The sequence below is a fragment of the Fringilla coelebs genome (genome assembly GCF_963513975.1).
Source record: "Fringilla coelebs genome assembly, chromosome: 3".
NCBI classification, from domain to species: domain Eukaryota; kingdom Metazoa; phylum Chordata; class Aves; order Passeriformes; family Fringillidae; genus Fringilla; species Fringilla coelebs.
Genome location: NC_140030.1, coordinates 57,379,003 through 57,401,041, shown reverse-complemented (window position 1 = coordinate 57,401,041; position 22,039 = coordinate 57,379,003). Strand labels below are relative to the sequence as shown.

Genomic DNA, 22,039 nt, shown 5'->3' with positions numbered 1-22,039 from the left:
AAGACGCTTGCTTATATAGCTGAATTCTGATGTTCAGCAAAAGATTATTTGTTGCTTGTGTGGATACTAAAAATGTCATTGTAGAATCAATTCAGAGAGTTGTTTTTAAACACACCTGCAAACACATGCTAAGATGATGAGGCATTTGTTAAGGTGTATGTTCAGAAATGTCCATGTGTAGCATATCTTTGGAAAGTAACTGGCATATCATTCAAATTATGAACAGGCTCTTAGGACATTGAAAATAAAAACTTCACAGATCTTTTATTCAGAAATACCTAATCATCTCCAGCTATTCTCATATTAAATAGTACTGAATCATTCTTTCACTTTTCCAGGAGTAAAAGTAATATGCAGACAGAGTATGTAGGATTCTGACTCAGTTAAACAGTAAATGGCATAGGAATTTGCACCTGTATGCATGAGAATTATTATGAGAGGTCTGTCAAACTCCTTTTATCTGTAATTATAGTGAGAAAGTGCTGAATTAAATAATATTGCTAGAAATTATGGGGCTTAGTCTAATACTGAAAAAACTAAAAAATATTTCTTTATGTACCTACATTTGTTTTAAGAAGAATATTTCTTCCTTAGTTCTGAAAAACATAAGATCTAGAGGTTTTGAATTTAATGTTTCATTTTCATTATGATGCACAGCTGGCTAACTTGCAAGTACTGAACACTGCTGAGAAGGGAAAAAAATCTTCATTATATTAAAAACTTGTCTATGCATTGGTGAAGGACTTAACCTCTGATGGAAAACTGACTGTATTATGAAGTTTTTTGAAATTGTTGCTGTGTTTATTACAGACCAAGGTTCAGGATTTTGTGTGACTGGTAAAATAGAATCAGGATATATTCAGGTTGGAGAACGACTTCTGGCAATGCCTCCCAATGAAACTTGCACTGCAAAAGGTACAGTCTTCAGAAGCATGTTTACTTTCAGGTCAATACTGGGCTAGAAACAGTTACTGAAATGGTAACAGACTGTCAAACTGATACTAACTGTCAAACATAAATTGTGAAAGCATAAAACGAATTTCTTTAGATGTGACTGTGTCTGTATAAATATGTCTGTGAAGAGTATGTGAAATCTTGCATGCTTTTTTTTTTTTTACTGTATCAGATAATCCAAATGTTATAGCCTTGTGGCTTTTGACATGGCTTTATGAAGAGCCTGTAAAAGCATTTCAGTTCCAGCAATGTCTGTAAAGAAATTCAGTATAGGAATCATTAGTATTCAGCTTTTCTGTGGAGTGTTTCTGCTGTTAGGAAGTGAGAGGATGTTGAACAACCTTTAGAAATTAATCTTATGAATTGGTTGTGAAAAAGCTTGACAGTAAAGTCATTGCTCCTGTTTGATGTTGTTAGATTTGTCACTGATCCTTTCATAGTGTCAAACTTTCAGGATATGGTTGTCTTGAACAACTAGAAAATGGAAGAAAATTGGATTTAAATTTCAATGTATTTGATTTCTGGAAAGAAATAGCTAGACATTAAGTACTTAGCTGTTTCCTGATTAAGCTTGCTGTCTTTGTACTGCAGAGTTGGTTTTGCTTCATATGCAAATAGGAAGATAAAATTATGATTTTCCTACATTGGCCAGTGAATAAAAAATTGAGTCCTTGAGATATGAATAAGTTTTTGTATCTAAGTATTTAGCCTGAATACAGCAATGTGTTGGTTTGGTTGTCTGTTCTATTCCAAATCCAGCTTGTTCAGTGCTAATTTGGGAAGCTCTTCAGTCTATCAACTTACCCAGTTCTGTGCACATTATTCACATGCACAGGGATGTTCCAATAATGTGGATGAATTTGGGTAGCAGACCACTGTAGTCAGTCCTCTGTGTGGGGAGTAGAGGAAGTACCATGGAAACAGATGTATTTTGTCTGAATATCTCCTGCAGCACGGTTCTATGGTTTTTCTTTTGTACTGCCACTCCTATGACTGAAATGCAAACGAAGGTTGGGCATATAAGTTCATTAAGCATTTACTATTTATATTCAATGTAAAGAAGTCGTAATTTAATTTAGCATACAGTATTTACTTAAGGCAATGTGCGCATTAGGATTCAAGTTGTTAATTTCAAGAGGCTGAATTTCATTCTGTGATGATGACATATATATCTATCAATAATTATCAGCACTGCTTAAAAAATGGTACTTAACGTGATTATAGTTGAATCATGCTTTCTGGCATGTTTTTGGCAAGTGGTTTTGGGAACAAATCTGCAAGTCAAGAGGTACAATCTGCAGCAAAATAGAACTAGATCCTATAAATAGATGCAGTATTTCTAAAAATCCAGCGATTTTTCTTTCTCTCTTGGTGTTCACCAGAAACCTCAGGATGCTCAGTCAGAGCTAATTAGTCTTGCCCTCACCCATCAGGCAGGTTGTCTTTTAAAGAAATTAAAATACATAAAAATCAGAATTTAATTGCTTGTAAAGGTGCTTTCTAACAGACTCAATGTTGCGAACGGAAGGCTTCAGTTGCACTTTTTTATGAAAGAGTCAGCAAACCCACTCAAGGTAAATGAAAGTTGACACAGTACCATTTAAGTATATGAAAGATGCGGTCTAGGGTGTGCGTGTGCCTCAAAGGATGGGTGGGGCAGATATGGAGATATTAGTAGTGCAGCGTTTTCAGGATTGCGTCATCTGTGCTGCTGACAAGGGCCAGGTCCCCTCCTCTGGCTCGAATAAGGCCATGTTATGGTGCAGGGTGTGGTGAGAGAGAATAGTGAATCCTCACCAAGGGGAAAGAAAGGCTTCCTCAGTCTTCTCAGTTAAAAAGCTTTTACTCTCAACCCATTCATACTGAAAATTGATGAGTAATGGTTGATGAAGCACAAATGGCCCAAACAGAGCTGTTTGTTTGTAGCTCAGAACCTAGGTACTTCACTGTGAGGTTCTGTTCTTACTCATTTCCAGGAATCACACTGCACGATGAACCAGTTGATTGGGCTGCAGCAGGAGATCACGTTAGTCTCACTTTGACCGGCATGGATATCATCAAAATCAAGTGAGCAAAGCTGGGTTTCAGTCTAAGTAACGGTTTGTTTTTAATGAAAAGCTGTATAACTATTACACTGGGCTATATTACAGCGGTTTACTTGAAGAATGATGTGGCTACCAGGATATTTAAAACCAAAGTGATGCATATCACCTGGCTTGCATGTACAAACGTTGGAAACATCTGCTGCATGTGTAACGGCAGCCTCAGAAGAATACTGTCAGTTTTCATCCTTTGCCCTAGTGCTGACACCAGTAACTTTCTAAGGCCTTTTCTTTTAGACTACCCCTTGGACATTTTAATTGCCAAATAAATTCAACCCATGTTGCTAAATAAAACAGAAAATTTTTAAAGAACTTCTCAAATTATCAATCATTCTAACGGGACACATGCAAACAACTGTCATTTTGTACTAATAAGTAAATCTGTACAAGTGGAATTGCTGGAACCTGTTTATTCAACACATTTAGCTACTTGTAAGATTTATTTTCCTAAATGTTTTGCTAAGGGGTGGTCTAATAGTGAGGTGCTCTTTGTGTCTTCTCCAGTCTGTAGGATTCATGCTAAGCATTAGCCTCAAGCCTTTAAGTGTCAGTTGTTGCTCAGGCTACATAATTGCATCCACAATTTGTTAACCTTTTTTACATTTCAGTTGGACTTTAGACAGCAAGCTTTCAAGCCACTCTTGGAAAATCTCCTTGCATTGATAGTTTTTCAAATCTATCCTCCGATTTAAGGGAAAAGTACAGGTATTCTATGTTGCCATTTCATAGTGGGGTGGGATTCTCAGTGGAGAAAGGTTGAGGGAAGTCTTGTTCTAGTTGTTGAATGAAGTCTCGTGTCAATTTGTTACGTTGATGTCTTCATCTTTTGGAGATGTGTTAGGGCTGTCAAAAAAAACATATGAATTTTCAAGTCTTCTTGATATTGATGAAATTTGATGTATATTTTTAATCATGCTGGTTTTTCTCTTCCGTCATGCTTTCCTGTGTGGGATTAATTTTCCTTTCATTTCAGGTGGCTAAAACTAGCCCTTGTGAAAAAGCTGTGTCTAGGCTACTTACCAACTTGTTACAAGCAGCAGCTCTCTTGTGACTCCAAGTAGAATTTTTTGGAAATGAGTGTTGCTGAAAGCTCAGGTTTTGAATCCTGATCATGACGTCCCCTTATTATCCAGAAAATGCCTGAGCCACAGGCAGCAGTACTGCAGTTTTGGGCACCCTGCAGTATTTTATGCTGTTGAACGGAAACCCTGAATCTCTGAATGAAAGTCTTAATTCTTAAAAATATCTACGCACAGGAAACAATGACCTTTTCAGAAACTGATTAACAGTGGAGGTAATTGTTCACTGAACTAGACAGAGCCCTTCATGCATACACACAAAATAAGGTAGACATTGTCTAGGAACGCATTTTGTTACAGGTTTCGATGCAGTGTTCCTGGAGATCCACACACCCACACCCCCCACCATGCTGCTTATATTAAATTAGTATTGCTTTTCTTTTGCTTGTCTTAATCACTGCCCTGGAAAAGGATCATTATTTAACACTTCTATGTCAAGAGATATCTGTTTGTTTGATTTTTTTGTTTTGTTTTTTGTTCTCTCTTCTAGTGTGGGCTGTGTATTTTGTGATCCCAAGGAGCCCATTAAAGCTTGCACTCGGTTCAGAGCTCGGGTTCTCATCTTCAATATTGAGGTTCCAATCACTAAAGGATTTCCTGTAAGTCTTGGTGAAAACTGTGTTCATGGCAGGTTGCTCAGGGCTTTTCCTCTCTGTTTGACCTCCTGAATATGAGACACAGTCAGAATCCAGAAGTGTTTCTGTCTCTCCAGAGGAAACAGATTCTTCTCTAATTTGACATGGATAGAAGGGGCTACTATGGCTGTTTATGCATATTCTTACTGGCTTTTAATACATAGCTGAGCCATTTCAGAGAATGTGAGTTCCACCACAGCTAGGCTTTAGAAGCTCACATCTTGTGGAAATACAGTGATGCACTTAAGTGTAAGATACCTTTCAAGATACTTTTTTAAAGAAATAAAATACCAGTTCACGCTACAGAACTACACTGAAGTGGCAAAAGCAAAACACTAAAGGATGAAAAATGTATTTATGATGACATAAGATATGGCCTTTGTGTCATATTGGTTGTGATCACAAAATTTAGGAGCTAGGAACAGTTACTGGATGTGAGGCACCCGCTCCTGTGAGAGAAGCTTTATAAGTATTTGTTTAAAAAAATCAATCTTAAAGCAAGCTGCTGTTTTCAACTATTAACACCTAGGATTACTGATTATTGTGGGATGTTTAATAACCGCAAAAAATATTTTCAGGTGCTTTTACACTATCAAACAGTAAGTGAACCTGCTACTATAACAAGACTGTTGAGTGTCCTGCACAAAAGTACTGGTGAAGTGACAAAGAAAAAACCTAAGTAAGTGTTATGAATAGTTAATAATTACTCAAGAAATGGGTTGATGTTTAATACACAGTATATCAAACAGGTTCTACTATGAATCAATTGTATGTTATAAGAATATGCTTTTATTGTTTTAGTTGGTTTCATGTTTGGATTTCAGTGTGCTTTGCAAACTGAAAAACCTCCTGCCCTCTTGATAACTGCAGAGCACCTGAGAAGTACAGTGATTTAGGCCTAAGGTCACTTGCATAATTGGGAATGATTCCTAGATCAGCAGCGCTTAATTTACAGGATTTTTTTTCTCCCTCTCTTTTGTTTTCTTTTTTTCAAATTTTTTTAACAGTATTTCTTCTTTTACTGTTAAAGCATGGGATCCTTTTATAATTCTGGAGATGGCTAACTGCCTAAAACATGCTTGACTAGACAATGTGTCAGTGCTAAAGAAATTTAGGGAATCTTCCCGTACAAGTACAGTAACAGCCCTCTAGTTATTTAAAATAAGATTTTAAAAATAATATAGAAATGCTATTTGAGACATACAACATTTTCAGAATAAACCATTTCCAGAAATTTTATGGCTGAAACTGTTGCAGACTTCTACAAAATAATGAATGGGCTCTTTAGCTGTGGGGTTGAAACAAGACTTGATTTCCACATGACATGAAAAAACAGGTGTTAATGAGATAATTAGCTTCAAAACAATTTGTTAAATGCTGTGGTGAGTGCCAAGAAGTTTTTGAAGAAAACTTAGATGCCTTATTAAAATGGATACTCCAGGCAAATGAGTTTTCAGTCTCATGGCTTGGGTTATAATTGAAATCAAGTTTGATAATTGTACTCTGGGCTTTCTAAAATGATTTTTCCTGTTTATTCATTGTTCTTTTCTTCATTTTTCCGTGCATACATTTTTAATAGAGTTTTCTGCTTTTCTTACCTGCAGGTTCTTGGCTAAAGGCCAGAATGCTCTAATAGAACTACAAACTCAAAGACCTGTTGCTCTAGAGTTGTACAAAGATTTTAAAGAGCTGGGGAGGTTTATGTTACGCTACAGTGGTTCCACTATTGCTGCAGGAGTTGTTACAGAGGTATGGCATTTTTGTAATAGACTTTCTGTACTACAGAGGAATGATGCTATGGTTAAGAACTGTTTTACACCCTCTAGCCCAAAGAGTGAATTTTTTTCTGCTGAAAAAGAGACAGTGCTTCAGCAAGATGTGAGGAAAATTTGTCATGATTCTGTCTAATTTATTAAGAGTAAAAATTACTGTGTTTAGAATTTCCCCTCTTTTTCCTTGAGTTGAAATACATCAGTCTTTTTGACGTCTGCCTGTATGAATATTCTGGACACAGGTTGGTCATTTTAACTGTGTCTAGGTTGGGTCCAACATCTTTTTCTGTTAAAATTAAAGACAATTGTACATTTGATTCTTACTGTGCCAGAAAACATTTTCTGATCCTGTGCAAGAGGAAGCAAAGACTGTAGGGCTAAACATAAATGTTTTATCTTCTACTAGAAGCAAAAAATGTGAATGTTCTTCTATCTGTCCCTTTAAAAAATCTTGCACATTAATCAAGTTCTGGTACTGAGAACTTTAAGCTGAGTCATTTAATGTCAAAACTTAGAATTAGAGCATGAGCTTTTCTGGTTTCTCCATGTATGCATAGGAATGAAGTGGTAGGTCAGTCAGAGGCCTTATGGATGTATAATGCTTCTAAAAGTTTGTCTGGTCTTAAATAAGATCCAGAAATAGGATGGATTGAACCCAGTTTTCATTAAAGTTGAGGTGATTGAGATTCTATTTAGATCTGCAATGTTTAGAGCTAGAATAATTTTTGTAGAATTGGGACTAAATAACCCCTTCGATATGTTATTTGGGAATTGCTATTTTAGTACTTGTCTTCTTGTTCCGAGAACTTAAGTGGAAAAGGAATTATTTTTTCCACAACTATATAGTACTGAAAAACACTGAGATCATTTCACACTTAGTACTTAATTTTTCACCATAGGTTTTTTTTTTTCCGTTTGCTTACATTTTTAGATTAAAGAATGACAGTGGTGACAGAATTTCCACCGTCCAAGCAAAACTCAATCAGATATCCAAAGTTCTGTGTAAGAATCCAGTTATTTCAGTTGAAGGAACAAGTGCAATTAACTGGGGAGAAGATGGTGGTGACAAAAGTCGAATTGTGTGAGACATCTGGGGATCCCTTCATCAGTTTCTCCTGCTGCAGAACAAGATGCCAACTGACAAGGAACTGCAAGTGTTGCACTTCTTGATCTCAAGAATCTTATGAGTTTCTCCATGTGGAAGTTAGCCCTTAGAGAAATTGATGGAAAAATATTAGAAAGCTGAATTAGAGAAAAAGATGATGAATTATCATGAAACAAACTTCTTACTTCCAGACACAAATTGTTTACATATGTTCTTTGATTGCTTTTTTGCTGCACATTAATTCAGTAAAGTAACTTTATTGGTCTAAAATATTTTTAGGTTTGAGTTGAGTGCATATTCAGGGGAAAAAAAACCCTATTTACCTTGTTTTCAAGAGAATGGCATGTAATATTATTGTGGGATTGTTTTCCCTGTCCCAAAATTTATTTAAGAAAAAAGAAATTTTCTTTTGCTGTGTAGTGGAAGCTGTGCCAACTTTGGCTAATTTTATTTTTTAAACAGTGAGAATAATAAAATAAATTTGTCTGAGCACTTTTGTCTCCCTCATCTTTTGTTATTTAAACACTCCCAAATTGTGTTAAATCATACTTTACTTACCATAACTGAGAAGTTTCAGAGTAAACTTATGAGTTAAAATGCGAAACTGGCATCCAATTTGGCTTTCTGAAGAAATAATTTCAGTTTTTCTCATGTTAGTCAGTGCAGCCACTGTGCATACACATATCTTTTATCCAGACAGTGCTCTTTTGAAAAAAGGCTGACAGTTTGATCTTGTGGTGTCTGCTAAAGCCAAATTGTGCTGACTTACGCCTGTAGCTCCTTCCTGCTTTTCAGTAATGGGGCTGATGAAACCTTCCAGCTGAAAGGAGGGTCCTTCTGCCATCTCCAGCTCAGGAGAGACACACTTTACTACAACTGGCAAGTTATGTTGGTAGGAATTTTGAGAGGACCTCAGGTATTTCAGGACCTGTATGTGAGTGCAGAGTGGAGACAATTCACTTTGCCCAGAGTTAGTAGTGGGAGGCAGGAACTGAAGCACTCGCTCCAGAGCATCGCTCTGTGGGGTTAACTGAAATAAAGCTGTGTCCAGAGTAGTGAAGAACACAAAAATGCTGTAGTTGTTATTTAGTTCACAGTCCTGTATGGTCTGTACCTACTCTTCCCACATGATTTTTTTTGGTAGGTAACTTTTTTTGTACTTAGATGCTTTAGCTCCAATTCAGCAGCTACCTGCCCTTGACCACATTGATGAATTGTTCTGTTGACTGCATGGATATTTGTAGAAGTATCAGCAATGCTTTATATGGAAATTACTTTTGTAAAAGCTTATGAATCTGAAATACCTGAAAACTGTTACTGCCAAGTTTATGAATTGCCACTATTTTTTATGTCTTTTTATAGACCAAAAATTGCACTTAAATATTTACCAGTTTCAACATGCCACTGTGAAGATTTAGGTGCCCTTGTTGGATTCCAGAGTTTTATACTGCCAAGCTCCTGCATTGAATCAGTTCCACTTGAGCTTGCCTTCAAACTTTGAAAATGTTTAGGTTGCCCTTAAGTCAGGAGGCAGTTACAGTCTTCAGTTCTAAGACTTGCATAAATTCCTTACTGTTTATGGACAAGGAAGTGTAATACAGGTTGAACCTCTGATAACTCTTCTCACACATGTTTGCATTAAATTTTGAGGCTCACTTTTCCGTGGTGACTGAAAAGCTATTGCATGCTTTCCCAGTTTGCAGCCTGGGAGAAGCAGAGGTATTACATAATCCACTTTCAACGTGACTGCACTGCCTTTTACCACAGATTTGAACTCTGCCCAGAGGTGCCACTTGGTTGAAGCATAAATGATCTGTTGTGCAATAGAAGCATATCACCTTTCTTCAATCAAAATATGATTGCATGTTGATCCATGTGAAACTTGATGGCTTGCCAGTTGTCTAGGATGCAAAACCTTCCTAAACTCCTGACTGAGATATTCATGATCTCCTGGTGAGACCATACTGCTCTCTAGGTGTAGTGTTTTGAGTATCTCTGGAGAACAAGGAGGTGGCATGCAATCTTAAAGCAATTTGATTATCCTCAGCACTGTCTTGGAGAAAATGTCTTTAATACAACTCTTACTGGTCAGTTTAGGTTCTTGGGAAGTTAAATATAAAAAATGGAAAAACTAATTATATGTAAAAGGCTTCTCTGTAGTAAGGTGGCTTCCACTGGAATATCTATGGAAGGGAAAGCATGGCAGCCAGTGTCTTGCTTTTTTTGGGAGAAAACCTGATGAATTTCTGACAACATATAAGAGTGTACCAGGTGAGATTGTGCTTCTCAACTGTTTGAATTGAGGGGTCACTCAGCTGTTTGTATTGTTTGATGTTTGGTGATATTGGTGGAAAAGAGTTTCTTAGCGCTTGAAATCTTTTGGTTTGATAGGTGCATTGGTTTTGGGGATACAAGGGAAAGTATTGATTGAACAGTGAACATGAGCTGCAGACATGCTGGTCTCAAGTGTCTTTTGTCTGCTGACACTTAGAAGCAGGTTCCTGGCCAGATGTTTGAGTGTTGAATTACTTTGTTTAGTTGTTGCAAAATGTCTTCAAACTGTAACTTCAAAAACTGTTATGGGTAGAAATTCCCCTGCCAAACCATTCTTCTTCTCGCTTTTTTTCAGTCCTTCATTTCCTACAGATGAGAAAAGCTGGTTTCCAGCAACTGTGCTGTTCTTCCCTCCTTGCTTCAAGTCCTAGAAAAGAACCAAGTGTCACAGTAATACTAATTTTTCCCCCTTTGCTCTTTCCTGCTGTTGTTGCCAGGGTTTGTTCCCACTTGTGAACAAGTGGTGCAGGGAAGACGGAGAGATGGGGGAGGAGTTCGGACTCACTGTGCAAATGCAAACAGACATACTAATCTAAATTGATGCCTCGCTGAAAAAAATCACAGTGAAGCAAGCAGGCAGCAATGGCTCACTCGAAGGCTCTCTTAGTGCTGGAAAACTTCATAGGTGGCAAATTTGTTCCTTGTTCCTCCTACATAGACTCCTATAATCCATCCACTGGAGATGTCTATTGCAGGGTTCCAGACAGTGGCAAAGAAGAGGTGAGTACTATCCACATGTACAAAAAAGTGAAAAATGTTAAATGCATGTAACAATAACCTTTTGAGTGAGAGAGGCTGGAGGTGAGAGAACAGAAAAATGATGACTCCAATGCTTAAACAAGTAAATTCTTGATTATATTGTAGTATTGCATAGTCCACTGCTGCGGTAGCAAATGCTGTCATTTTTTTTTACATTTTGCTATTAGAAAGTTATGGTCTGGATTCTAAGCTGGTGTGAATCAACAAAGCTTCAGTAACTTATACGGAGCTCCTTCAGCTCACATGGTGGGAAATGTCTTGTGCATAAGTTCACAATAACACCCAGAGAGACTGTAAATATAAACAATCTGTGAGAACAGTGTTTATTGATCTCTTCTGTAAATAAATTTAGAGGCACCATATGCAACTGTGTTCTACCTTAGTGTCTTGGTGATTTGCAGTTTTCATTTAAAAGGGTTTTTGGCTTGCTGTCTCTTCTCTGAAAATGGCAAAAAGCTTTCAGACCTCTCTGGTTTTGATATTAGCAGTTGGATATTCAGTGGTTGTGATGAGTGTGTTTCCTTATACCCTGTCCTCTGCCTCCATAGGATTTCCTGGTCTTGTGCTCTCTACTGGGGAATGTTTCCTGGAACACTGTACATATTCAGGTGTGGATGGACAATGATGTTCATCAGGGGAGCTGCAGTTTCATTGATGCTGCTTTATAGTGGACATACAAGTCTGTGTCCAAAATAGTGGTTCAGACTTACTGAAGAGGAAAGTGACTGGACAAGCTTGGATAGCACAGAGGGCTTGTCCACTATATTGTCAAATATGGACAGCATTTTGAAAATGTTTTTTAAAACAGACTACTACTTTGCTTGCATTTCAGCCTTATTGACAGCTTCTCTCAGCAGAAACCTTTGAACTGTAATTTCAGCTGGGTAAATATTTGCTAGATGCTGATGACCAAGGTTTAAAGAGTAACAGGCTAGATTTGTAGGAATATATCTGTGTAAGTTCATTCCATTCCTAATTATGCCTGAAAAGTCTGCTCTTTGATGTGCAGGGGCAAATCTTCCTGTCCACTCATTTGCAAAATAATTAAAACCAGAGAGATCTGAGAATGCCAGAGGCTGCTGGTCACTCTAGAGATATAGTTCAAGCACCCTGAGAGCAATGCTTTTCTCTTTCAGCTTTCTGAGTCAGTGTTTGTGTGTAGCAATGGGAACTCAGTTTAAAGACCTGTAAATTTGGTGAGTGCTTTCGTCCTGCCTTTAGACAACTGTACAAGAAAGTCGTGCTCTGCAGAGCTGGCATCCACTGGGGATTGATGGAATATGCTGAAGAAAATGCAATCACATACTACTTGAGCTTATTTGGAGATACCAAATAAGCAGCTAGACCAGAGTTCAGCAAAGGACCCAGGGTGCTGGTTTCTATCAAGGCTCAATGTCCAGTTGCATGTTATCTTGGTACATTTTTCTGGGAAGTCAGGTGAAACAAGGGGAGACACTGAATTTGTTGCTGACCTCAGAATTTAACACCAGCTTGGCTGCTGTGGCCATTTTAGCCACTTTCTGCCAAAAACACTGAATGTAATTTTTTTTCTAGGGGTTAGTTTGTTCCCCAGCTAGATATCTTAAATTCTACATAGCAGTGCCAACAGCAAGACTAGCAGGTGCCTTGTATATCCAAAAGACATGCTGATGAGGACTAATTAGTGCTGGCAAATAGCTACTTTAAAAACACTTCTCTTTAAAGAACGTGGCTCCTGCACATCATCCCCTGCAAAAATAAACCTCATGTCCTGAGGGCAGTTCAAGGTATTTGGGGTATTTTGTTACGAACCTTTTATGATGGGTCTGGATTCTGTGTTGTTTCTCTGTGTCTGTCTCATGCAGAAGAGGAAAGCAGAAGGAAGTGTTTCAGACACAGGAGTTCATAGTTGAATTCTTATGCATGTTTTCTTTGTGGCTTGACTTTCTTTGCTGGTTTTTGCTACTCTAAGTAACTGTCTAACTTTTGTATGCTTAGTTCTTCTCTACAAATCTCTCTCCTTTTTTCCTTTTATATTTTTTTAGATGAATCTACTGCCACTTAATTCCTTCCTTTGCGAGATTTCTCTTCTGCTGTTTGTGAAAAAGCAATATTTTTGTCCTTCTTCTAAACCCACTGAAGGGTTAAAAATGCAGATAGTATTGACTATCTCCTCTCCTGACAGCACCTGGTGGAGAGGGCCACAGAGGAGAGGACAGATGAGCAGCACAGGATGGGAGGGTGGAAGAACAAGTTAATTAGTGAAGGTGCTATGGTTTCACGGAGGGTGAACGTTTTCAGGCTAGCGTGGCATCTGCACTGGACTCACTCAGGAAGCTGCAGTTCCCCTTTCCCAGGCCTGGTTTGGTCCTGCTTCAGCTGTTCAGTGGCTGACAGCCTGCTGCCATGGGCACTTGAGCATGAGTTTGTTGAACTGCAGTTGAAAGAGAAGAGTCTAGGTGTCTGAGCTTGGCCAGTGATCCATGTGACTCTGCACGTGGGTTTAATTTCCCACCTTGCCCCCTGCACTGGTGGTGTTCTGGCTTTCAAACTCTGCATGTTATTTTTGCAGTGACCATAAATTCTGATGTGTGTGGGAGGGGAAAGGAGAAGGGGTAGATAGATTTTATTTCTTTTCTGGCTTGAACTTTTGTGCCCTCATTAGTAAAATGTCTTTTGAGTATCTGTAAATGATTTTGTGATGCTTTTTATAAGACCTGCCACAATCTGAAGGAACAAATTCAGAACTCTGTTTTGTGGAATTGGTGGAAAGGAGCCTTCAGTGACTTCATGGGAGCTAGCAATATGGCAACATTCAGAGAGGTCATAATGGTCTGATCAATATTACATCAGCATCCTACTAGTTATTGATTTTGGCAAAACTGAAGAAATTGTATGAGCAAAATTTTAGGAACTCAGCTAAGAGATCTCTGACTAAACCACCACTTTGATGCATACTCTCAATCTTGGGAGTATGGCATAAGTGTTACACAGGAGGCAAAAGCTGGGAAATAGGGCAGTTAATTAAAATATGGAAGGATATTGATATTAGTGTGAGACTGGTAGAAGGAACATGAAGAAGGATCTGCTTATAAATCAACAGATGAATGATGCAGCTAACTTCCATTTAAGAGTCCAGAGGAAATGACTGATGGGACAGAAAGCCTTCTGCTGAATTTTAATCCTTTGAAGATGGGTCTGCTTCAGAAAAGTGTTGGTAATCTGCCACTCTTCAGAAATGTCAGGCTGAAGGACTGTGCAGCAGTCATGTACATCAAGCAAAATACTGATAGGAATGGTGTGGATCTGTATAAATGCATATAATGATTCTTACCTGTAGACTTTGTTAGGTGTCTGGTAAGAGAACTGACTAAACTCCCAGAATTGAAAAAGGAACTTTTTTCTTTTTTCTGAAAGGGCATTAATGACTTTCTAGCTGTGATCAGGTAAGATAAAATTTTCCTTTAAGTGTCCATTCCCTAAATATATTCTTAGTCCTTGCTTGAACCAAATGGTGGACATCAAGACCTAGCAGAGCTCCCAGCCCCTTACTTTCATCATTGCCTGCTGTGGCTGAAGTCTTGTGTGGCAAGGGTTGTGCAGGTTTAGACTGAAGCTGCATTTGCTCTGGGGAGATTCTTGCTCTTTCCTCCATGAGAAAAAAGATGGATTTTGTTTTGGCCAGTGGCACCTGCTGGTGCCAGTTGACCATTCCAGCATTTCTTCCAGGCCTGGAGGGTAGCACACAAGTTGCTGTAATTTGGAGAAAAACAAGAATTCCAGTGGAAGTTTCTTTTCTAGATATTCTGTTTCAGTAACACTTCTTGAGTTAAGGGGTAGTGACTTGATAATAATGGAGAAACTCTAAGGAATTGTCATCTCCCCAGCAATGTGGTCTGGATTATTACTCTCTGAAATATGAATTTATCTGCTAAGTGTTTAATATTTTCTTTAGCCTTTCACTAGCATTCACTACCCCTCTTTTGCTTTTTTAGGTGGAAGCTGCTGTCAAAGCTGCCAAAGATGCCTTCCCAATCTGGTCCTCAAAAAGTCCATTGGAAAGATCTCAAATCCTGAACAAATTGGCAGACTTGATTGAACATGACCTGGAAGCGTTTGCACAAGCAGAGTCAAAGGATCAGGGTAAGAACTGGAACTGTTGATCTCAAATAAGTGTGCCTTGCTGAATATTGAAATGGAAGATTTGGATGAAATTGGAGTAGATGTTCATGAACCTTGAGGAGGTTTTGGATTTGGGATTCCTGGGTGATTCTTGCTTTTTGGAATTACCAACTTTGACTTCAGTTGTCAGATATTTGGAATTACTAGAGGGGAGCTGTTGTCATCGACTACGTTTGTACTGTGCTGTCCTTGGGCACAGGACAAAAGAAATTTCCCAAAAGACACACAAATCAACTTTGAGAGCAGACTATAAAGCAATGTTTCTGTCCATGGTGACAGAATGTTTGTTTTTGTTGCAGGAAAAACGATTACCTTTGCCAGAACGGTGGACATCCCTCGGGCTGTGCACAACTTCCGATTCTTCGCCTCTTCCATCCTTCATCACGTCACAGAGTGCACCGAGATGCCAGCCGTGGGCTGTGTGCACTACACCTCGAGGGCACCTGTGGGAGTTGGTATGATGATCCTCACAAAAGCTTGGCAGAATGTCTGCCTCCCTAGGGCTCATCAAAGAGTTTTTTGAAAGCATTTATTATCTCTGAGTCATGTGCTAAACATGGGCTTGTCTGCTAAAGCATCAGCAGCTCCGTGTAAAATCAGTTATGTGACTTCGTGGCAAAAAGAAGGAAAAAGACTGCATACCTGAAAAGCTTCATCTACTGCTCTCACCTTCACAGTCTCTCCTGTGTTTTGTCTGTGTGTGTCAGTGGGTGAGCGTTACAGCTGTGGGTCAGTGCAATGTGCAGAGCACTGAGCTCCTGCTCCAGCGGGGAGACTGGGATCCCCCTCTCCTTTGGGAAGGCTGTAGTCGTCTGTGACCTGAGTGCACAGGGGTGAAGAAACCACTCTAGCTGGGGAGTTGCTGAACTCAGCCACTAGATGCTGCTGCTACTGCTTCAGAAAATAAAGTGGTTGTCCTGAGCTGACAAGTAACAAGTGTTGTAATGATTTCATTATTAGGTTATGTTATATATAATAGTCTAAATAACATCTAACATTAAATATATGTGAGTTCTCCACATTTACACTTTAATTACTCAAAATGTAAAATTGGCTAGCTTAGAGGAAGGACCCTGTTAAAACTTTTCTTGAGCAGTGGAGAACATGACTTTTTCTGGTAAAATTATTCTCATAAGGAAAAGTCCTTCACTCAATCTGCTCCATCAAACAGAAAGAAATCCTGTGGCTTTTGTAAGGAGTCACATGTGAAAATTACAATTCCTATTAATATGTAAAGTGAAAATATTCCTAAAGGCAATGACTGAAAATAATTCTGGTCATTCAGCAATTCATGGGAAAAACAGTTTATATAGTGATAAATGTTGGCACTCATAAGTTAGACTGAAATTTCTGTGGAAAATGTGTATTGTATGTTATACAGGGTTTGTTTAATATTAAAATTGAAAATTAAAAAACAGTTTTAAAGAGCAAGAGAAAGCAGGAATATGATCTGAGCTGGCACATTCAGCCTGGAGAAGAGAAAGCTCTTGGGAGACCTGCAAGAGAGCTTAAGAGAGAGGGACTTTTTACAAGGACATGTAGTGATAGGACAAGGGGAAATGGCTTCAAACTGAACAAGGGTAGGTTTAGATGTTAGGAAGAAATTCTTTACTGTGAGGGTGATGAGGCACTGGTACAGGATGTCTGAAGAATGGACAATGCCCCAACCCTGGCAGTGTTCAAGGCCAGGTTGGATGGGGCTTTGAGAAACATGGTCTAGTGAAAGGTGTTCCTGGGTTGGAACCAGACGATCTTTTAAGGACCCTCTGAACCCAAACCATTCTATAATTAGTTTCACTTGCTCTTTGCTAACATAAAGTATTACCACAGACAAGTTGTTGCAAATTATTGTTACGGCTAACCTTGCATTAATGTTCCTGCAAAACACTAAAAGACTTCCCGAGAATATAAGATTCTGCCCTGAAGAAGCAGCAAAACTTATTCAGAGAGTTCAGCTGATCACTTTTAGAATCATTTGCACAGGTCTTTTGGGAAATTATCTCCCTGTGAGAAATGCTGCAAATTTATTTTACATATTGTCTGGAAATAAGCGCCATGGCCAAATTCCCTTCATAGATCTGAATTGGTGTATATAGTTCTTGAGGTCAGAGAAATGAGCTTTGTATCCCAGCAGACTGACCTCCTGTCTTTGTGGTTTTGTTTTGTAGCTGGTTTAATCAGTCCTTGGAATTTGCCACTGTATTTGTTGACTTGGAAAATAGCTCCTGCCATTGCATGTGGAAACACTGTGGTTGCCAAGCCAAGTGAGATGACATCTGTCACAGCCTGGATGATGTGCAAACTCTTGGAGAAAGCAGGTAAGTTCTGTAGCATGCTAAGGTGTAGGAATAGAATGGAAGTGCTTGTCTGTGCACCAGGTTTTTTTTAGTTGCATAAATCAGGAGGTATTTAAAGGCTCCAGGAAAGACTGCTGGAGCTGAATGTTGCACTGGAGAACAAAAGGCTTTCTCTGTCCTCTATCTGCTCTCCCCAATCCAGCTGTTGCTCATTTTTTTCCACTATCATCTGATGAAAAGTTTTGCCCCACCTGCACTCCATTTACAAAAGTCCTACCTCTGTGGTGTAAGCAAAGGTGCCATGAGAGAATAAAGGAGTGAGAATCAGCTCTTGTTGAGCTCTTTACTTATTAGTGTCACTCAGTCACAGCTGTATTTGGTGCACTCTTAATTAAAACTGGGAGAACAATTGCTTGTTCCCTGAATGACTGTACACTGCATCTCTGGTGATTCACGTCAGACAAGCTTGATTAGTGGGATCGCTTTTATCATTTAACTCATGACCCCTAGAGCTGTCTGACACCTGCATGTCAGCTACTACTGAAGTTAAGGGTTAGTGTTTTCCACCCTTGAGCTGCTGGTAACTTTCTAACTTGAGGGACAGAAGAAAGTGAGGTGACAGCCTCGGTGTGACAGGAGGGTACAATGACCGTGTGCCTCTGTTCCCATCAGGGGTGCCTCCTGGCGTGGTGAATGTCGTGTTTGGGACGGGGGCCAAGGCAGGAGAGGCCCTGGTGTGCCACCCTGACGTGCCTCTGATCTCCTTCACGGGCAGCACGCTGACGGCGCAGCGGATCACGGAGAGGAGCGCTCCGCACTGCAAGCGGCTCTCGCTGGAGCTGGGAGGCAAAAACCCCGCCATCATCTTCGAGGATGCCGACCTGAGCCAGTGCATCCCCACCACCGTGAGGTCCAGCTTTGCCAACCAGGTGCCTCCCACCCCTGCAACACATAAAAACCCATTGGCAGCATTGGGGGTGTGTGCCTGAGGGTTTGTGTGCATGCTGCACCTTCCTCTGGATCTGAACCTCAAATTGTCAAGGTCTATTTCAAGATCGTGTTGGAGAAAATCCTAAGTAGAAAAATATGGAAAAGGTTTCATTATTCCACAAGGAGGGACACAGAGTAATAAAAGGCTCTTTGTGCTCTCCATCAGAAGATAACAAGGTGTTGTTACTCCTCTCAAAGTACATAGATTTCTTATCTCTCAGGGAAGCAGCTGCTTAAAGTTCCACTGAGTAAGAAAGTGGGAAGCTGGTTGTTTTCTTAGAATTAAATTAGGGAACTTCCCCCCAAATTTTACCAACATTATTCTTCCCCCATCACCACCCTCAGGAGAGATTACCAAAGCCAGGAAATTGTATCCGGGCAGATGTTAGAAAAATAGCTTGGTATCAGAGAGAGATTATCAGGAAATGGAGAGAGATCATTCAGAGCTGGAAATCATGTTTCCTATAAAAAGTGTTGGAGAAGAAAACATGTAATTTATAAAATTAAATTTACTTATGGTAGTGATTGCATGATACTGACACAGTTTTGCCTTTTCCTTCTCCATTTTTTTTTTTAATCTGGAAAGAAATCCCATTTTGCAGCGTGGTTAATGTAGTATGCACTCCCAAGGATGCAGGGGCACAAATGAACTGGGTTGTAATTCCTAATACATGTCAATAGTGCAATGTAATATGTACCAATATTGTTGATTTCTAGTTTGTTTCTTTCTTTTTGATAGGGTGAGATCTGTCTCTGCACCTCCAGGATCTTTGTTCAGAGGGGAATATACAGTGAGTTTTTGAAGAGGTTTGTGGCAGAGGCCAAGAAGTGGAAGACTGGGAATCCCTCAGATCCTACAATCGATGTGGGAGCACTAATAAGTAAAGAGCATCTAGAAAAGGTGATGCTACATGGAGTTTATGTGATTTCATCTCATCTTTTAGAGGGCTAAAAGGTAGTTTCAGGACTATGTGGGAAAGGATCTTGTCATCTCTAAGATCAGCTCTGAGGGATGATAACTCAAAGCCATTATAAGGTATCTTTTTAATGAGGTTTCTGTTGCCTGTGGCTTGGGATACTGTGATTACTCTGAAAAAAAAATGAAACTCCCTGGGGAAAATAATTTAAAATGGCAAAAGAATATTTCCTCCTGTTTGAATGAGATAATTAAAGTGTCTTCTAAGTCCTGAATTTATACTCACAAATCTTAAAGTTCAACAACATTTTCTTGGATTTTAATAGTGCATTTGCTAAGACCACTAATTTACCTAATAAGTTAGTTGACAATGTGAAACTTTTTTTTTTTATATCACCCTGGAAAATTCTGGCTTGTACAAACAGTTTCCTAGAACTGTTTGCAGTAATTTGTAATGGTCTGTGTGTGGAGAGCAGCTGAGATAGGCACAGTTAGACAGAGTCTGCTTTAGTGGCTTATACGAAATGAAAGGTGTCAGAGTTCAGGGAGAGCAGATGCTTATACCCCAGAACTCTCTGATGCAAGAAGCAGCCTGAAAAACCACAGAGTGAGAGAAAGCCAGACCTTTGATATGCTTCCCTGATGCCTCAGAAGGTTCTCCAGGTTCTCTTGTCTGAAGTAGAGTGGCAGCAACACCCACTTGCTGAGATCTTTGTAGCACCACAGAGAACTTCCAAGTTTTACCTACCAAGGTGCCTAAAAGAAGGAAAAGATGAGGAAGTCCTGTGGTATCTCTGTGGTCTTTCTGTAAGGAGGGAAACCAGGCAATGATTGCAGAACAGCAGAAGCAGATCAACAGTACAAGAACATGTGTTCCAGGTAGCAAGCTTATGGTAGCAGCAGCCACAGAAACATCTTTAATCATTTATTGATAAGATTTTCTGCAGTATTCATGGCTTCATCATCATAGTGGCATGTAAACAGCCTTGCCTTGAGGCAGGAAAATACTACTGATTCCTTGGAGTAAATGAGTGAACCATGGCATAGGATACATGATAAACTGCTCCTGGGAGAAGGGAGGGAGGCTCTGGATCCACTTGTATTTTCAACAAGGGTCCTACCCTTTTGACAGTACTTAGTGGGAAGGGCCAGCAGTGTTGTCTGCCAGTCTAGTTAGTGTTAGGAAAGAGAAAACAATTGCTTCTTTCAGCAAGAAATACTCAGCTTTGCATGCAAAGAAGCATAACAACAAAATTAAAGGAATGCTGCCCTCTATTGTAAGAGGGCAGCATGTTCCAGCCGGAGTTGTTCAGGGGCTCCTGAAGTGTGAACCCTTGGTATGTGGTGTCCTTTAGCAGTGATGTTTTTCTGCTGCTTCCCCAGGTAAGGACCTATGTGAAGAAAGCCCAGGCTGAAGGAGCCAGAGTCCTCTGTGGAGAGGGAGTGGATCCTTTGGCCCTCCCGCCTGGCAACCAGAAAGGCTATTTCATGTTGCCCACAGTTATTGCTGAAGTCAAGGATGAATCTTGTTGCATGCAAGAAGAGATCTTTGGTCCTGTGACATGTGTGGTAGCGTTTGATACAGAAGAGGAGGTGATCAGAAGAGCCAACGGTGTGAAGTATGGCTTGGCAGCCACGGTGTGGTCCGGCAACGTGGGACGCGTTCACAGGGTGGCACACAGGCTGCAGTCTGGATTGGTGTGGACCAACTGCTGGCTTGTGAGAGACCTGAACTTGCCATTTGGTGGGATGAAAGCCTCAGGCATAGGCAGGGAGGGCGCAAAGGATTCCTACGAGTTCTTCACTGAGGTCAAAACCATCACAATAAAGCACTGACGTATGTCAGCGGAAGTATTTTAGAGTGAAGTAAATGACAGCAATCTGAGTTACCAAAAATGGCTCATTAGAATGCAGGCTGCTATTGTGGCCATTCCTTTCTTGAATGACAGCTGAAAATGATCATCCCAAATGCTAAAGTCAGTTTTTCATGTTGGATGAGAAGGTCAGTGTGGACTCCATAATCAAACCATCCCAAGCCAAATGACTTGCCTGTCTCACAGATCCTAGATCTTTTTTTATATTCCTGCCTCAAAATCTGTCCCTTTAAGGCAAATTGGAGAAAGAGTATATGAGTGTAGCTCTGGTTTGTGAATTACCTTGAGGGACAAAGTAGCAAGCATGTGATGAGGCTGCTTTGTAAAGGGGAATCAGCTCATTTTCACTCTAAACAGTGTGGTCCACACATCCACGCATATTGCACTTCACTGATATCAGACAAGGATTGATACTACACTACACTGAAAGCCTGAGGAACTATCTTTAACCAGGTGGCTTTAAACCGTGGGGTCATGGCATTCTATTGATACTCATGGAGACAATAAATGCTTTAATTATAACCTTCTTTATGGTAGAGAGCTGAATCATCCTAATACCTGTTCTCTGACTGTTTTGAAATGAAAACCTTTTGTCACTTCATGACCTCAGTGATGGTGGTTTTTACATCCCTGCACAAAAATATTGGCTGCATCACACACAGTGTAACTCTTCATTAATAAAACCTAATTAATAAATTCATTAATAAACTCCTGAGAGAACGAACTGTTGGAAATGTTTATCACCAAAATATATAACCACTTCCAACTCTTCCTCATTTGTTTGCAGAGATTTTTTAATCAGGTATATCACAAACTTGTTTGCTTTCAACAAAAAGAGAGACTTGGATACAGCTCCACATCTCTGGATGCCACCTGGTTGCAGGCAGACCTAGCAGCCAGGTTGGAACAGTGGGCATTTGATGGATTTGGTACAAGAACCCCCAGCTGAAGGCATGTTAAGGAAATATGTAAAAATTATAGGCTTATTGAATTGATGTATTCTGTAGAAGCATAAACATTTTATTTTGAAAATGCCTAGGTCTATTCATGACCATGTGGTG

General features: G+C 39.6%; 2 protein-coding genes across 2 annotated transcripts in view; both read left to right on the top strand.

Moving 5' to 3' along the window:
* Positions 1 to 8,131, top strand: part of HBS1L (HBS1 like translational GTPase) — a 59,288-nt gene extending 51,157 nt beyond the window's left edge. Inside the window, exons 13-18 of the mRNA XM_084203169.1 lie at positions 811 to 915; positions 2,931 to 3,021; positions 4,626 to 4,734; positions 5,349 to 5,449; positions 6,375 to 6,519; positions 7,474 to 8,131. Of these exons, the coding sequence (XP_084059295.1) occupies positions 811 to 915; positions 2,931 to 3,021; positions 4,626 to 4,734; positions 5,349 to 5,449; positions 6,375 to 6,519; positions 7,474 to 7,485 (563 nt within the window). The 3' untranslated portion in view covers positions 7,486 to 8,131. The remainder of the gene's footprint in view (positions 1 to 810; positions 916 to 2,930; positions 3,022 to 4,625; positions 4,735 to 5,348; positions 5,450 to 6,374; positions 6,520 to 7,473) is intronic.
* A 2,432-nt stretch (positions 8,132 to 10,563) lies between these two features.
* ALDH8A1 (aldehyde dehydrogenase 8 family member A1) lies at positions 10,564 to 21,696 on the top strand (the record flags this gene model as incomplete). The annotated part of the gene is made up of 7 exons (XM_084202359.1): positions 10,564 to 10,701; positions 14,715 to 14,862; positions 15,201 to 15,356; positions 17,070 to 17,219; positions 17,871 to 18,127; positions 18,928 to 19,089; positions 20,488 to 21,696. 7 exons carry the CDS (start codon positions 10,564 to 10,566, stop codon positions 20,938 to 20,940), a joined length of 1,464 nt encoding a protein of 487 aa, XP_084058485.1. The 3' UTR covers positions 20,941 to 21,696.
* Positions 21,697 to 22,039: the final 343 nt, after the last annotated feature.